This window comes from Cyprinodon tularosa, unplaced genomic scaffold (genome assembly GCF_016077235.1).
Source record: "Cyprinodon tularosa strain WSP-4 unplaced genomic scaffold, ASM1607723v1 ctg163, whole genome shotgun sequence".
In the NCBI taxonomy this organism is placed as follows: Eukaryota; Metazoa; Chordata; class Actinopteri; order Cyprinodontiformes; family Cyprinodontidae; genus Cyprinodon; species Cyprinodon tularosa.
In genome coordinates, this window is record NW_024038467.1 from 498,431 (window position 1) to 510,787 (window position 12,357).

The 12,357-nt window shown below is 37.7% G+C and overlaps 1 protein-coding gene across 1 annotated transcript; it reads left to right on the plus strand.

The window, feature by feature from the left end:
* Positions 1-620: 620 nt before the first annotated feature.
* Positions 621-8,564, plus strand: tmem165 (transmembrane protein 165). The gene is made up of 5 exons (XM_038280709.1): positions 621-890; positions 1,264-1,489; positions 1,579-1,754; positions 5,470-5,758; positions 7,788-8,564. The coding sequence occupies exons 1-5, from the start codon at positions 750-752 to the stop codon at positions 7,862-7,864; spliced, it is 909 nt and encodes a 302-aa protein (XP_038136637.1). The 5' UTR covers positions 621-749; the 3' UTR covers positions 7,865-8,564.
* The last annotated feature ends 3,793 nt before the right edge of the window (positions 8,565-12,357 follow it).

Here is a 12,357-nt window from a genome sequence, read left to right on the forward strand (position 1 = left end):
ACAGCTAATTATCTAATTACAATATGTTGTGAAAAAAGAATTACAATCAAGAAATATTAATACTCCTGAATTTATTATTTTGTAGAGATTGTGTTTATTTTTGCACACGTTTTACGTTATTCTTCAATTTGCACCTATAATTTCTGCCTTACTTGGTTACACATTAGGTTGATCTACTGATCAATTTATGCTAAAGCTTTAATATTCAGGACATGCCTGGTTGTGTCAGTCTAAAACGTTTAATCCGCAGCATATAAGGCTGTCTATAACTTCATTTAACAGTTTTTGCTCTTTGTGATTTAAAAGTCGGTTTTTTAAGAGTGACTTTTCTATAATTATTTTTAGATGTTTTCGTCGTATTTAGAACATCTTAAAATTCAAATATACGCTTTTTCCTATTTGAAATTTGTCCTCGTTTAATTTCTGACAAATTCCCTTTAAATGTGAGCAAATGCGGACAATAAGCGTATCCAATCATAGAACTCTTTACTTAGTTCGCCATCAAATACGTGAAACGTCACTCTTCTGTTTGTCCAATCAGGTGTCGGCTGTGTTAAGCCAGTGTGGAAACGACATTAGTACTTCTATAGAGTACTTCCCTCTTAAATTGGTCCAGTTGGTTTCACCGTGACGTGTTACAGAGGAGTCCGTCAAAATGAACTTTTTTCTTATTGTTTATGATGAAACGAAGTGAATTCTAGGGTAGAAACAGTCCTACAGCTCGTGTCGGCTCGCTTTGAGTAGCAATAATGCCTGTGTTGGTTGGAGGAAGAGATGGAGCGGCTAACAGGAATCTGCCCTTTCTGTTCGCCGCCGTGTTGTTGCTGTCGGTCGGAGTTGCAGCTATTCAGGATGAGCAGAAAGCGATGCAGGATCAGCCCCAACAGGAGGTACAATTCTACTTTATCTAGCCCGATTAAACATGCGAAGGCCGGTGGCAAGGCTCTGAAACTGCTAGCACCTAAAAGCTAGCACATGCTAACCCATAAATATCAACGTTTTCCGGAAGTTATGCCAAGAGAGTGGACAAACCTCTTTTACAGCTTGTTTATAGGTTCAAAAATAAACATTAAAGTTAATTAAATTAAAAAGATTATGGTTGGTTTAAGTTAGTTCCACAAACACACAGTTTCGCGAGTTTTGTTTACTATGTGTTTTCTCATGTAAGCTGATTTTTTATTTATTTTTTTTTTCAATTAAAAAATACTTCATTCATCCCAAATTGTTTTATTTATTTATTTTTTTTCCATGTTTGTTACACAGAAAGCCTCAAGTCCCCATCCAGCAGGGCCGATCGTCACTGAGAATGGCCCCAGTAAAGAAAACCTGGGTTTCATCCATGCCTTTGTGGCCTCCTTTTCTGTCATCATCGTCTCAGAGTTGGGGGATAAGACCTTTTTCATTGCAGCCATCATGGCCATGCGTTATAATCGCCTCACCGTGCTGACAGGGGCCATACTGGCCCTCTGGGTCATGACTTGCCTTTCAGGTTTTTATCACAAACTCTTTAACCATCATGCAGAATGAGAATCATTGAATTGTTTGATGGCAATAAAAAACTGTCCCTTCTTTTTTCAGTATTGTTTGGGTATGCTACTACAATCATCCCTCGAATCTACACATACTATGTGTCGACTGCTTTGTTTGCCATTTTTGGGGTGCGCATGTTGAGGGAGGGACTGAAAATGAGTCCAGATGAAGGGCAGGAAGAGCTTGAGGAGGTGCAAGCAGAGATCAAGAAGAAAGATGAGGAAGTGAGTATGATTTGCCTATTAAAAAAAAGAGAATGCATCCAACACATGCAAATTTTTTTCCAGGAACAGCCACTATTAGGAACATGTTTATGGTTGCTTTCCTGGAATGTTTTTGCTGGTCATTTAATTAATTTTTTATTTAAAAGAGTCTAATCTGTGCTAAAGCTTTTAGTTGCTGACTAGATTTTAGCCGAGGGATTTCTTTGAAAAGTTTCTGCCAGGAGCTTGCATCCATTCATTACAGCAGACTGAAAAATATTGGACATCACTGCTGTGTAAAATTGGAGACCCATTAAAAACAAGGGGGAATAATTTAGAGCAGCCTTTGTCTATGATTACAATACCCACACTCTTATATTCCACTGAATGTACAGTCATAGCCAAAAGTATTGAGAATGACACAAATATCATATTTTCACATGATCTGCTGCCCTCTGGTTTTCATGTGTGTCTATCAGATGTTGTCATCACATACAGAAATACAATTGCAATCATATTATGAGTAACAAAAGCTTTTAATGACAGTTAGAATGAGTTAATGCAGCAAGTCAGTATTTGCAGTGTTGACCCCTCTTCTTTAGGACCTCTCCAATTCTCCCTTGCATGCTCTCAATCAACTTATGGACCAAATCCTGACTGATAGCAGTCCATTCTTGCACAATCAATGCTTGCATTTTGTCAGAATTCCTAAGTTCGTTTGTCCACTCGTCTCTTGATGATTGACCACAAGTTTTCAATAGGATTAAGATCAGGGGAGTTTCCAGACCATGGACCCAAAATCTCTGTTGTGTTCTCTGAGCCAGTTAGATATCACCTTTGCTTTCCAGCATGATGGAGCACTCATGCTGGAAAAGGCATTGTTCATCACCAAACTGCTCTTGGACGGTTGAGAGAAGTTGCTCTCAGAGGACATTCTGGTACCATTCTTTAGTCGTGGTTATGTTTTTAGGTAAGACTGAGAAAGTCGACTCCCTTGGCTGAGAAGTAACCACACACATGAATGGTTTCAGGATGCTTTACGGTTGGCGTGAGACAAGACTGGTGGTAGCGCTCACCTCGTCTTCTCCGAAAAAGCCGTTTTCTAAATGTCCCAAACAATCAGAAAGGGGATTCATCAGAGAAAAAGACTGTACCCCAGTCCTCAGCAGTCCACTCCCTGTACCTTTTGAAGAATATCAGCCGGATCCCGCAGCTGAAACACTTTTAAGAGACTGTCCTGGTGCTTGCTGTTCTTTCTTGGGCACCCTGGAGCCTTTTTGGCAACAATGGAACCTCTCTCCTTGAAGTTCTTGATGATGCAATAGATTGTTGACTGAGGTGCAATCTTTCTAGCTGCGATTCTCTTTCCTGTTAGGCCATTTTTGTGCAGTGCAATGCACGTGTTTCTTTAGAGATGACCATGGTTCACAGGAGAGAAACAATGATGCCAAGCACCAGCCTCTTTTTAAAGTGTCCAGTGATGTCATTCTACTTCTGTATTCTACTTCTATACTTAATCGTGACAGATTATCTCCAGCCCTGTCCTCATCACCACCCACACCTGTGTTAATGGGGCAATCACTGAAACGATGTTAGCTGGTCTTTTTAAGGCAGGGCTTCAATGATGTTGAAATGTGTTTTGGGGGATAAAGTTAATTATCAGGGCAAATATTGATTTTGCAATTAATTGCTGTTACGCTGATCACTCTTTATAACATTCTGGAGTATATGCAAATTGCCATTATAAAAACTGAGGCAGTAGACTTTATAAATATTAACATTTGAATAATTCTCAAAACTTTTAGCCATGACTGTAGAACCTTTTCATTTTGAATATTTAGAAAGGTTGTCAACACTTCCAAGTTTTAAATGGAACCCTTAATAGTCAAGGTGTGAACGCTCTTAAGTACCAGATAGGAGAACCTTCCAGTTACATATTCAGCTGCTTTTGTATCAGAACACAAAACAGCCAGAATATCCAAATAAACTTTTTTATTTACATTAATAATATTGCAGCCTTGCGTGTGAATGATATAATATCAGCTTTATTCATGCGTACCTTGTAGTCCTTGTATTGTAGAGTAAAATATTAGAAAAGAATTCATCAGGTGACATTACTTAAGTAAAGAATAATAGACAAGATAAGGTAATGGAAGGACTGAGCCTTGTTTTTCTATCGGCATGTTAGTTTCTGATATTTTGGATGCAGACATATATATTCCTATATATTTTTTGTTTATATTGGACCAATAATATCTAATATCAGTATTGGATTGGGACATCCCTAGTACATGGAGTTAGAATGAACAATTTATTGATTGGCAGAAATTATCGGTGACCTTTCTCTTGTGGCAGCCTGGAGAAAAGTTTTAACTTTTTATTATATACCTCCTTATTTTCTTGTGTTTTTTTCAAAATTTCCTTTAACCATCCCATGAGTTGCGTTTCCATTACAAATTTGGGCAAAAAACTATACGATATTCTTCTTCATTTGAAAATGGTACGTTTCCCAATTGCGATATTTCCGTTAAATAAGAAATGCAACCAAAATAGCAACATTTTAATACGTTTGTTCGCGCTATAACTAAAAAAAAAAAATGACAGCCGCGGACACATTAGATGTATCTATACTTCAACCACGGCTCTAGTTCTCATCGTGCTCATCGTCGTAAACTAAATGGTAAAAAAATACTGTCGCCTCATTAATTCAAATATGCAGCAGTAAGGGAAAGACCACAGGACTCATGTGATACAAAAAAGGGGTTTTAATTGCATCGTTGCAAAAGATTTCTATTTGACAGAACACCCACCTTATCAATGCATAAAAACTTGGTATTGAAAATTTCCACTTTTTTTTTCTCCCAAAACACAGCTAGTGATATTGAAAACGTATTGCATTGAGTCTTTTTCGCTCTGTAACAGCTTCCACGCTAATGTGTTAGTTTTGTGGTTGGCACCACGATAGGTTAGGACTTTTCTATTTCAGATGGACCTGACCGGAGAGAAGCCAAATATCCTCCCATTACAGTCACCAGCTGATATGTTGGTGAACCTCTACTTATGATATTTAATAAAAACTTTGAATGTTTTGCAAAAAGACAATTAAAGACTCATTTTAAATGTCATGAGCATTCATAATTGTGGCTCAACTATTGAGCGAAGTTCGATTTCTCCAGTCAAAGAGCCTCTAGTCATCAGATTAAGGTTAACAATAGTTAACTTTATTGTCATTACACTGTCACAAGTACAAAGCAAAGAAATAAAGTTTTAACCCATCCCCTCGGGGAGCAGTGGGCTGCCATTGTGTAGCACCCGGGGGGTAGTGTGGGGTTAAGGGTCTTGCTGTGGAGATCGAACCGGGTACTTGCAACCTTCTCAGAGCACATGCTAACTGATACTATTTTACATGATAGGAATTAAATCTTTGCTCTTCTTCTGTTTGCAAACATTTACATAATCCTGCAGGCTGCTTCCTTGGTGATTTGTGTCCTTTTAAAGATGTTGTAAAAAAGCCTCTTTGGCAGGTTTACACACAGAAAACAGTTCAGTTGCTGTTTTGTCAACAAATGGCAACACAAGGCTTGTGTTCCCACCATCCCGCATCTAGTCAAAATCTCAGCAGTTGAAAATCTCTGTAATTACAAAGTTCATGATTAGTTACAGTACAGATGCAGTGTAATGGATTTCCACATTCTGTTGCAGTTGTGGTCTTTATTGTTTTTATTTCTATCTGCAGCTTCAGCGCTCAAAGCTGGCTAATGGAACTCCAGACGTGGAGGCGGGAACAGGAAGCACCGTCCCTCAGTCTAAATGGCCCAAACTAATTTCCCCCATCTTCATCCAAGCCTTCACGCTTACCTTCCTGGCAGAGTGGGGGGATCGTTCACAGCTCACCACCATTATTCTAGCTGCCAGAGAGGATCCATTTGGAGTCGCAGTAGGAGGCACGATTGGGCATTGCTTGTGTACAGGACTGGCCGTAATTGGAGGAAGAATGATCGCTCAGAAAATATCTGTGCGGACGGGTAAGATATTCTACACCACTGTTAGATTTATTTGAGATGCTGCCATGTGGTAACTTCATCTTAATGCTATATTTGCTGAAAAAGAAATTGTTTTTTTCCCCATTTGTTTATGTAAAGGTTAACACCAAAAATGGGTCATTTCTTACCTTTTATGCATCTACAGGTGCTGGTCATAAAATTAGAATATCATGAAAAAGTAGATTGATTTCAGTAATTCCATTTAAAAAGTGAAACTTGTATATTATATTCATACATTACATACAAACTCATATATTTCAGATGTTTATTTTGTTTAATTTTGATGATTACAAATGACAACAAATGAAAATCTCAAATTCATCATATCAGAAAATTAGAATATTACTGAAGACCAATAAAAACAAAGGATTTATCGAAATGTTGGCCAACTGAAAAGTATGAACATGAAAAGTATGAGCATGTACAGCACTCAGTATTTAGTTGGGCCTCCTTTGGCCTGTATTACTGCAGCAATGCGGCGTGGCATGGAGTCGATCAGTCTGTGGCACTGCTCAGGTGTTATGATAGCCCAGGTTGCTCTAATAGTGGCTTTTAGCTCTTCTGAATTGTTGGGTCTGGTGTATTGCATCTTCTTCTTCACAATACCCCATAGATTTTCTATGGGGTTAAGGTCAGGAGAGTTTGCTGGCCAATTAAGAACAGGGATACCATGGTCCTTCAACCAGGTACTGGTAGCTTTGGCACTGTGTGCAGGTGCCAAGTCCTGTTGGAAAATGAAATCTGCATCTCCAAAAAGTTGGTCAGCTGCAGGAAGCATGAAGTGCTCTAAAACTTCCTGGTATGTGGCTGCGTTGACCCTGGACCTCAGAAAACACAATGGACCAACACCAGCAGATGACATGGCATCCCAAACCATCACTGACTGTGGAAACTTTACACTGGACTTCAAGCAACGTGGATGAAGTGCCTCTCTTCTTTTCCTCCAGACTCTGGGACCTTGATTTCCAAAGGAAATGCAAAATTTACTTTCATCAGAGAACATGACTTTGGACCACTCACCAGCAGTCCAGTCCTGTTTCTCTTTAGCCCAGGCAAGACGCTTCTGACGCTGTCTGTGGTTCAAGAGTGGCTTGACACAAGGAATGCGACAGCAGAAACCCATGTCTTTCATACGTCTGTGTGTGGTGGTTCTTGAAGCACTCACTCCAGCTGCAGTCCACTCTTTGTGAATCTCCCCCACATTTTTGAAGGGGTTTTGTTTCACAATCCTCTCCAGGGTGCGGTTATCTCTCTTGCTTGTACACTTTTTTCGACCACATCTTTTCCTTCCCTTCGCCTCTCTATTAATGTGCTTGGACACTGAGCTCTGTGAACAGCCAGCCTCTTTAGCGATGACCTTTTGTGTCTTGCCCTCCTTGTGCAAGGTGTCGATGGTCGTCTTTTGGACAACTGTCAAGTCAGCAGTCTTCCCCATGATTGTGTAGCCTATAGAACTAGACTGAAAGACCATTTAAAGGCTTTTGCAGGTGGTTTGAGTTAATTAGCTGATTAGAGTGTGGCACCAGGGGCCATCAATTTTGAACCTTTTCACAATATTCTAATTTTCTGATATGATGAATTTGAGATTTTCATTTGTTGTCATTTGTAATCATCAAAATTAAACAAAATAAACATCTGAAATATATGAGTTTGTATGTAATGTATGAATATAATATACAAGTTTCACTTTTTAAATGGAATTACTGAAATCAATCTACTTTTTCATGATATTCTAATTTTATGACCAGCACCTGTAGATTCTCAGAATTCTACTAAATATTACTATCCAAAGCCGGGTGATCCCGTCCATTTCTTTTGTTGTTTTTTTTAGTTTTTTAAGCAAAATTTGAAATGGATTGTTCAGATTTCTCTGTAAAACGTTTCTGTAGATTTTTTGGAAGTGAATGAGAACCGGTTTCCTGAGGGGGAAAATTCTTGAAGCAGATTTATTGGTTTTGATTCTCCTGAAGTCTGACTGTCTCCCTAAAACTGTCTTTTTTTGTTTCCACAGTTACGATCATCGGAGGGATTGTATTTCTGGCCTTTGCCTTATCTGCCCTGTTTATCAAGCCAGAAGCTGGATTTTAATTGTTGGAGGGGAAAAAAAGGACATTTTGTAAATAAGTGCAAGATATAAAGAGACTTTAGTTTGACTCTGTACTTAGAGGTCTCTATTTCAGAGTCCCACCAGTTGGGTTTTTTTTCTTTTTCTCCATGTTGATTCTTAGCTATTCAGGTCATGATGGTCGAGGGTATTTCAACAGAAGACAAGACTTCCTAAGAAGAAAGCAAGTCTTGATTTCTTCTGTTTCAACCCCTTGTCTGATGTGTTTCCTAAGATATTTTTTCCCCTTCTGTTTGTGAATCGTAAGCTAGTTCTCTGATTTCCCACGAGTTTAAAAGTGCACACGTCACAGTGAAAGGGGGTGCTGCTGCTCACTTTCAGTACGTTTCATCCCAACTGAAAGTCTGAATTGTTATTAGGAAAGACCCCCTACTTTCAGCTAGTTTTTACTTTGGTGTAACGAACTGCTGGCGGGACAAGCTGCAGCCTGAAGGGGAAGAAGCGCTGTGCTCTCTTTTAAGAGCTTTATTCACATCATAAGGACTTATGAAAAAAGCGGGTGGAAGCCAACGTCTTACTCAACATACACAGCTGTTTCTCAAACAACCTGGTATTAAGGACTTTCCCCACTCTGTACTCTTATAGTTGGCAGCTTTAGCTTTCAGTTGCATGTTACAGTACAGACCTAGGAGCCTGTGTTTATTCTTTATTCATGAATAACTTCTGGTCAAATTCAAAAATACAAAACAGGTTAGAGTATCAACATCAGGGGTACTAATCTACAATAACCCAGCTGTACTGTACCATATTGGGCAGAAAGCAATGAATGTTTTGCTTTTACATGTCAAGTAGAGCATTTTATGTTTGATATGAGCCTCTGTTAAGGACTGTTGAGATATTTATACACATTTACTAGGTACCTCATGTCTGCTTCAGAGTTCCTCTTTTATTTCAAGCTTCCACCGGGAGATTTTTTCTCTATGCATTTAAGTTTATTAAAATTGGAGCCATTGCAAAAAAAACTGTGACAGTAGAACAAGGACATATATTAATGCCTGTTCTAATTAAAAGCTTTTAAATAGACTTAAAATATTTCTAGAGGTGGACCCGGATCACTTGAAGGACCTAAGCACAGTTCTATGGTTTTAACATATTTTTTATTCAGTCCTCAATAAAAAAAACTACATTGCTTCTTCCACAGGTTCATTTTCTGAATAATTCCTGCTGCAGAAAATTGTCAAAATGAGCTGAAGGACGGCCAGTTATCACCACCTCTAGTTGAATTTCCCTTTCATTAATATCACGTTGCAGAAGAGAAATAAAAACATCAGGCAAAGAATCAGTGTTTCTTCAACACAACACAGTTCTGTTCGTTTTACTTAGAATATTTATATAGCTTCATTTCATTTAGTCATGTGCTCTAGATGGAGTGGGAGAGGTTTATTAAGCAGGGTGTGGTTTCCTTTTATTGTTTAACTGAACAGGTTTAAGTTGCACTGTCAATATTTGACAGGCTCTACCTACCTGTAAAATAATTCTGTTGTTTGATTAAATGTCTAAATTTAGGACGATTAGAAGATGTCTTGTCTCATTTCTGGGAAAGCTATAAAGGCCTAACATCAGGTTCCTTGTTGTTCTGGATAGAATATGTGGATCAAAGCAGTACTGATGTCTGTAACTGTAATGAATACATTGCCTTCTTTTTGATTTATTTTCACTTTAGGATGAATTTGAAATAAATTTTGTTTTCCACTGAAACCAATCCTACATCTAGAAAGAAACAGGCTTTGTTTATTTTGAAGATGTCCATGTTCCTATGTCAGCATGCTATTTTAATAAAAAGTCAATAATTGGTTTATATGTTGCTCTGATTGGTGCAGCCAAACCCTGAGATCAGACTTGGATTTCCTTTTGGCCAGGTGGGATGCTTCATGATCTTAAATCTCTATTACTCTTATCATTTTTGAAGAATTATTAAGAATCGCTGTTGTGTTATTGCAGTGCTGCTGCAATAACACAACCTAATAACTAATTGCTGTCTTTTAAAGTAAGTGATTATTATTCATCAGAGCTGAGACAGCAAATTAGATTCTTTAGCATGTCTTTGGATAAAAGTGACCTTTACTGTCTACATGCTGTACTAAAGAAAGAGTAAATTGGTAAGCAGTTATAAAATGGGGGTTATAAAGTTTTTTTAGTGGTTACATTTTTACTCAAATATCTACTTTCAAATTTTCAGGAAAATTAGTTGAGTAGAATCTGACCTGTAAACCTTCCAGCTTACAAGCATCCTCACCCTTTAAACTTCTATTTTCATTCTATATTACCTGGATTTTACATGAAAAGCTCACGTAAAGCAGAGAAATAGTATGCATTATGCAGAGAAAAATTAATTGAGATGACATGTTTGCACCAACTTATTTTTTATGTAGAAAAGTGTTCAACTTCAATTTTGACCATTTTAAATGCATATTAAATTGCATTATGCAGAGAAAATCCTTACATAGATATGGTTATTTTATTTGCTGCCAGATTTATTATTCATCTATAACTTCATTTAAACCAAATTAAGCCTTATAAAAAATATTTAATGCCAAAACCGAAAAATTTGTGACATTTATATTAAAAAATATTTTTGACTAATTTGGCTATAGTAGATCGCAGTCATATTTTCAGGTATGAACTGTCGAATTACCTTTAGTTTGTTTCTTTCTGCCAGAGAGCTGCTTTTTTTCCCCCCTTTTTTGAAAGACATTTCTATTATTCAGATAATCACTCAGTGGGTTTCCTCTGCTTTTCTATTTTACCTTAGTTTTCATTAGTTTGTTGAATGTTTGACCTCTCTTATAAATAAGATCCTGTATTTAGTGTTTTCTGCATACAAATTAAGATCAATGTAAACAGATTTACTTTTGAACCTATGTAAATGTTTTATTTTACTTATTTGATAGTAAATGAAGAGACACGTGCGTAACCTGCCATAATATTGTCCTCATTGAAGTTATTTTGTTTAATTTTTAAGTTTGGAAACAAAGCAGAAGTTTGAAAAGATTCTAAAAAAAAAAAACTGCTGGTATGAAATATGTAATGCCTCAAGGTGAACAGCAGGTGGCAGTAATGGGTTGGAGAGAAAATCTACAAGGTCTGAATAGAAATGTTATACTAAAAAAATAGAGTAACTAAAAAAGAGTAAATTGGTAAGCAGTTATAAAATGGGGGTTAAAAATAGGTTTTTTTAGTGGTTACATTTTTGCTCAAATATCTACTTTCAGTTTTTGAGGAAAACTAGTTGAGTAGAATCTGAGCTTTAAACCTTCCAGCTTTACAATCATCCTCACCCCTTAAACTTCTATTTTCATTCTATATTACCTGGATTTTACATGAAAAGCTCACGTAAAGCAGTCTGTAACTGGGCAAAATACACGGTTCTCTTTGCCTTAATTTCTAAAAGTGTGGATTATTCTTTTAAGGATGCTTGTCATGATGAGAAAGACCAAGAACCACAACAGGGGCTTTTCCCCTTAAAACCCATAAAGAAAAGCATTGAACTATGATAGGATATCCTTTGGTCCAATCATGGAGTTCCTTTTCTACTAAATATTCCAGTCTGCTGTTGGTGGTTTTGTATTTAAAAAAAAGCAACTGTGAACAACAACAGCATAGATGTAGACATTAAATCCCATATTGTTGTCAGTAGGGATAAGATACTCATTGAATGGAGGAAACTGAACGTTTAGAAAGGTCTATCTCTACAGATCTCTAAGCTGCATGTGCCCTCAAGATGAGTTAAAGAAATTGTGCTTCATGAAACCGCCAGATGTGGTGCTTTTGGTAGGACTGTTTTTCAGGGGTTAAGGTTAGTTCCCTTTAATCCAGTGTCTCGGTGCTCTGATAATCTCACCCCCCAAAGTTTGTAAGAACACTTTGGGGTCTGCCTCTTTCTGTTCTATCAAAAAAGATGAGCCGTTTGGTGTGAACGTCCTGATCTTAACCAGAAAGGATAAATGAGGTGTTCCAAACCAACATCAGGGATTGATAAATCACTGAATTCATAAATACAAGAATGGGAAAAATAATCCATGAACTCAACTTGCTCCTCATGTAAAACCCCAAAAGTGTTTAAACCGTCATAGCAGGAAACTAAATCTGGGACCCTTGGCTAAGCTGTTTGCATCTCTCCCTATGGCAGAAGAGGCCACAGAGCGATTTACAAACCATCTGCTAGTGAACAGGATCGGACGGTGTGACATCAAGCCAACAGAGCCAGAATGACTCTGTGTACCCAGGAGGGAAGTCAGTAAATGGCTGTCTACTCATGCCTGATGATTCAAAGTGATGTGAAGGCTTTTAAAGCACTGAATCCACTGCAAATGAAACCACATCCGCCTGGGAAAAAGACGCTGATGACCAACTGGTATCTTTGGGTTTAGGCTTTCTGTAAAATAATGCACCAGGTTAAAATATTTAGCTCCTTTTGGAGCTAATTGTGTCCATGTGCAGGTTTTCAATTGGATGA

Excerpts from the sequence above, each read along its gene's own strand:
- tmem165 (XM_038280709.1), top strand. The coding sequence starts at position 750 with ATGCCTGTGTTGGTTGGAGGAAGAGATGGAGCGGCTAACAGGAATCTG. Across the intron at positions 1,490-1,578 it reads GGTCATGACTTGCCTTTCAG|TATTGTTTGGGTATGCTACT; the intron begins GTTTTTATCACA and ends TTCTTTTTTCAG. Across the intron at positions 1,755-5,469 it reads TCAAGAAGAAAGATGAGGAA|CTTCAGCGCTCAAAGCTGGC; the intron begins GTGAGTATGATT and ends TTCTATCTGCAG.